Raw genomic sequence first — 5,752 nt, 5'->3', positions numbered from 1 at the left:
GACTAACTCACAGAATATGAAAATGGGTGATATCTGGAGCTACTTACGATGTGTAACACAATTCTAGAAGTATAGATATCCGCATAAACAATGGGCAGTAAGTCTAACTGTATGTACTATAAGCACGGTTTCTGATGAAGTTCGCTAAGCCTTAAACAAGGATACAAAACTAAAAAATGCAGGAAACGGAACTATATATATATATATATATATATATATATATATATATATATCTATATATATATATATATATATATATATATATATATATATATATATATATATATATATATATATATATATATATATAACACATTTACCTCACAGCGTTCTGTATAGTACATTCATGCAAAAACCTATACATGTACCTCAAATATAATGTATATTTACTAATTACAGTTTTCCATACATTTCAAGTTTTTTTTTTCTTATAAAAATCCCCTATTTTCCTTAACAGCCAACGATACGTGATAAGTCCATACCTGTATTTGCATATATTTACCCAATGGAATCTCCTGTATTGCTACCATGTGTTTCTTTCTCGCTCCCATCATCGTTAAAATCCTTTTGTCCTTCGAGTATTTCCAGCATCCTTCGACTTTGTCCTTTGAATGTTTGAGTTTGCAGTCCGTAACTTGTAAGTTTCCTTCAGCCTTGTCCTTTGTGTGTTTGAGATTGTAGTCTGTAACTGTTATAAGCTCCCCGGTACTACACTAGTACGAAAACTATTGCGCTGAGGTCGGTACGAAAAGCACCAAAAAATTAGTGAAAATGATGAGACTAGTAATGTAAATTAGAAATGAAAAAGGAATAAGAAATATAAACGAAAGTCGAGAGATTCGAACGAACGCTTTTAAAAGATTATGAACTGGAAAATACACAATTAAAAATCATAACTCCGCTACACTTGTTCGAACGGGGACAAAATTGGCCGTTAAGTTTTGAACTCGTTTTCTATCCTGCGTTAACCTGTGGTCTTTTAAAGCTAAATAAGTGATTCTGATGACGGTAAATAGCTGTGGTGACGTAAACCAACCTCCCCTTTGGGGTTGGGAATCAGCCTATGGGTGCAGTGTCTCACTGTAGCAGTCTTGCACCAAGTTTCCTAGGCCTATGGATCGCTCCTGGCCAACTTCCCACAAATCCTGTCAACTATATTCGTTCCAGCATCTGCTGGAAGGAGACATTCAGAAACCGGAAGACTGTAGCTGTAAATACGTTCCAGCATCCGCCAGGGGTCTAGAAAGAGTGACATACTTATTACGTCTATAGCAACCTCATCCCTTGAGTAATCATTTAGAAGCCTGAATGGTGTACCATTCTGCTACTAACCTGCACCGGAAGTGTGTACCATGCATCTGGGAGGTTGTATCATTCTGCTGCTATGCCCTCACCGGAAAAGTGTAAATAGTGTATCATTCTGCTGTTATCTCTTCACTAGAAGCTCTACCATTCTGCTGCTACTCCCTCCTGCTCCCCCCACTCGCTGTAAGAGTAGCTATACCATTATGCTGCTATTACAAGGGTGTAGTACCATTCGGTCGCTACACCCTCACCGGAAAAAGTGTACCATTCTGCTGTTACATCGTCACAAGAAGCTGTACCATTCTGCTGCTACTCCCTCCTGCAAGCCCCCCCCCCCCCCCCCCACACTTGCTAGAAGAATAGCTATACCATTCCGCTGCTATTAGAAGGGTGTAGTACCATTCTGTCGCTAAACCCTCTCCGGAAAAAGTGTACCATTCTGCTGCTACCTCTCGCTAGAAGGGTGTAGTACCATTCTGCCGCTATATTCGTCCCAAAAAGGAAAGTGGGTAACATTTATCGGAAGAAAACGAGTCAGGTATTGGAGGAAGAGCTATCGGCCTATAAGACGGTGTGACCCTTTCAACTGCGTCTAAACCGGGAGAATCTTAATCCTGTACATCGGAAGTTATATTATTATAATTATAGACAAGACCACGTCCAAAACGAAGTTAACGAGAAGAGCAACGTGCTGTTAACGAATTTCCTAGGTAAGGTCACTGATAATCATAAACGAGTTATTCGTCATATCAGGGAAATAACATGATATATAACTTCTCTTAAAACGAAGATGAGACTATAGTTTACGAGACGGTGACCGGTAATAGTCGGGGAAAAAAAAAAAAAAAGGAAAAAAAAAAAAAAAAAGTCACAATATTGGTTAGGAGAGAAAGTCACGGGAAAAATAATGTGTGAATTTATGGTAGCAGGTGATAAAGTCACGGGGAAAAGATTCATAATATTTCTTGCGTTTTATTTGTATTATTTTTACAGTCTTTTGCTTACGGGCTTTGCTCGTACTTAAATATATAGTTAAGATTAATGTGACTTTTCCGTTATTTTTTCGTGTGACTTTATGTATTTATTTATCTTTAACCTATACTATACATTTTAAACCGTTCGTTGTCAACGTTTGTATCTGGTAACCAGATGTTTGCGAACAAATGAATCGACTTGCAAGATAGGTACACGAAGTGCGATATATGATTGCAATACTTGTGTCTCTCTCCTCTCTCTCTCTCATGGTTATCTAACAATATATCTGAAGTTTGCCCGCCATATACCTTAACATATGGATAGTACCATAGGTATTGCATCCGATTAGCAACGCATGCAATTTTTGCTCAGCGTTCGCGACGCGGGCCAGAAATAGAAGCCTTAAAAAAAGAAGAGATGGGATCTAAACTCATCGTAATTCATCATCACATGATCCCAACCTATACCGCCCCCCGGGCAAATGTTGTCTTTGCCGCCCATCCCGCGTAATTCACTAATGGCTCTTGGATACCAGGTTCCGCCTCGGAGTCCTTGGGATAAATGGAAGAGGAAGAAGAAGAGGAGAGAGTTTTCCTCGTTGCCTTCGTTTCCCAACTGAATTCGACGAGGAGTGTGGATCTTGGGCTGTTTTATTTGTTATTTAAAATCGTGGAAAACTGAAGTATGAGAATCTTGGTGTTTCTTAAAAGTTGATCTAGACGGGGAAATATACTTGTATTGTTGAGAACGTTGCCAGATATCTCCTTTTGATAAGAGTGATTTTGATGAGATTTAAGAAAACTTGAAAGTGATGGCGTATAGGCCTAAGCCATGCTTTCGATGAGACGTGTCAAAATGATTATTATTCGCGGTGTTGATGCCGCTGGCTGGACATCATGATATTTAGACGGGTGTTGGCTGGCACACAAAACACACAGATACGCGCACACAAACACACACGGGCATACACAGACACGTACAAACATAGCGCCCCAGTGAAGATACACTAAATATTGACGGCACCCTGGTAAGGATGCCCGATGTTGGATGATCGGTCGCTTTTCCACAGTAGGGTTCCTACCACACTGTTTTTCTATAGATAATGTGGCTATATTTTGCATGCTTCTATACAATGGTTCAATAGGGATAGCTAGATGAATTGGCGATATGAATGTTCTATGCATTTAGGTATAGGTACTATTCATTGTAAGGCTGGTTTTCATACGTGGTTTTATATATATATATAACATCTATAATATAAATACTGTTAAATTTATTGGTGGTATCTCCATAAGGTTTGCATTCCAGCTCTTAACAGACCTGTTTTTTGGGAGTGAGGTTGCAGGCCACATGCTGATCTCCTACTTTGTTGAAATCCCCTGCAATCAGGTAACTACCAGGTACGCAACAGAATAAAGTTGACTGACGTACAAAGTACTTTTAAGGGAACTCCCGTAGTACTTTTTTTTGTGAAAGTTCTTTTTAGGGAAATTTAAATGTAAGATTGCCAGAATTTATCATTATTATATATAATATATTAATTATATATATGTATATATACATATAGGTTTTATATACATACATACATGTATATATATATATATATAAGTATATATATATATATATATATTATATATATAATATATACACATAAGTGTTTATGTTTGTGTATGTCATGCAGAAATTATTAATATTACGAGTTAAACGTGAAAAATTAAATATTTTAAGATTTTGCATAAACAGCTATCTAATATTTGCTACTTTCCTTCAAATACTGACAGGCACTCTAGTGTAGTTTCACATACATACATATATACATACGCACACAGAAAGGTCTGCGTGTATCACGAGAAAGAGAGAACACCCTCTCCCCACCCTTAACCTCCCCACCCCCCGGCGCCTTCCATTTCATCTGAGTATGGGCGTTGTTCAGCTATAGATCACGTCTGTCTGTATACCCAGCTTTAGGAAAAATAGTAACAAACAAGGGCTTCCCGATGCTCTTCTGTCTCTTAAATGGACTTCGAATGTCTCGTGCATTGTTAGGAACTCTCTCTCTCTCTCTAGACACTTAGACTCAGTCACGTAGGTAGGTCTTCAGAGAGAGAGAGAGTTTTCTTTGATGGATTAACTCGGTGTTGTGTACCAACATATGCACACACACTCATGCAAAAATGTATCTGGGATTCATTGTAGTATATATATATATATATATATATATATATATATCTATATATATATATATATTACTTTGTGTATATGTAGCTATATATTTGTGTAAATATATATATATATATATATATATATATATATCTTATATATATATAATACATTTGTGTATATGTGTATATATTTTGTAATGTATATATATATATACATATATATATATATACATATATATATATGTATATATGTATATATATATATATATATATATATATATATATATTATATATATATATTAGGACATACATAGTTTACAGTATATTTGTCCATTTTGATGGACAGGCAAGATAAAAATTCAGATATGACCCCTAGGTTTGCCAGGAACATACGAACTCTGACTTAAAACTGGGATTATGGAACAGGTAATGAATCTATGAAGGAGAATTGTATATTAATGCTTGTATATTAATTCGTGACTGTCTCATGTATAGTGGGGTAGTGCCGTCAGTGCACCTCACGCAGGGCAGTGTAGACATTACTTTGAGAGTCTTTGGGGGCGTTCCTTCGGTCCTGAGCTGCAGCCTCTTTCATTCCGTTTACTGTACCTCCGGTCATAGTCGCTTTCTTCTATGTTAATTTCATCCTCTGAGGTTTTCCTCCTGTTACACTTTTCGAACCTTTCTTACTGTCAGTTTTCACCGCTGGATGACCTCATATATGTAGGTCACAGCGCCTGGCATCTGGCCTAAATTTTACATTGCATTCCTGTCCATCTCCATTTAGCCGTAACTCCTTGGTATGGTCTTTGCTTGGCACTTGGGTGGCCGCGAGTTCGATTATCGGGCGTTCCCATTGAGGGGTTAAGAGATGTGTATTTCTGGTGATGGAAGTTCACTATCGACGTGGTTCGGAAGTCACGTCAAACCGTTGCTGGATAACCGTTACTGGTTCCATGCAACGTCAAAACACCACACAAACAAACTATGAGTTACAAGGATTAGGATGTCACAAAAAGGTGGAATGCGATATGGCAATACCTCCCTGCTTAGTGTGGTGACAGTATACCTCGCCGACAGAAAGCTGGAGAAGGAATTGTGTCGTTAAACTTGTAAACAATTGTACTTAATACAGCCTTTAAGTTGTCACCTTATTCTTTTATCTTTTAAGTCGTCTGAAGAATTTTATGACGACTCGCTGATGGTTTACCCATTAATACTTAATTCCTGGTGTTTTTTTTTTTATTTCTCTTGAACCAGATATAAATATCTACCTTCGGGAAATGTGAGTTGTATTATTAATGGAGATC

The 5,752-nt window shown here is 37.4% G+C and overlaps 1 protein-coding gene across 1 annotated transcript in view; it reads right to left on the bottom strand.

The window, feature by feature from the left end:
* The window catches only part of LOC135199705 (homeobox protein ARX-like), a 62,490-nt gene extending 57,429 nt beyond the window's left edge, over positions 1 to 5,061 (bottom strand). Inside the window, 1 exon segment of the mRNA XM_064227861.1 lies at positions 4,965 to 5,061. Coding sequence (XP_064083931.1) covers positions 4,965 to 5,061 — 97 coding nt within the window.
* Between the last annotated feature and the right edge of the window lie 691 nt (positions 5,062 to 5,752).

This window comes from Macrobrachium nipponense, chromosome 26, assembly GCF_015104395.2.
Source record: "Macrobrachium nipponense isolate FS-2020 chromosome 26, ASM1510439v2, whole genome shotgun sequence".
Lineage (NCBI taxonomy): Eukaryota > Metazoa > Arthropoda > Malacostraca > Decapoda > Palaemonidae > Macrobrachium > Macrobrachium nipponense.
Note: the sequence above shows the minus strand (reverse complement) of the source record. Positions and strands in the feature narration are given on the sequence as shown.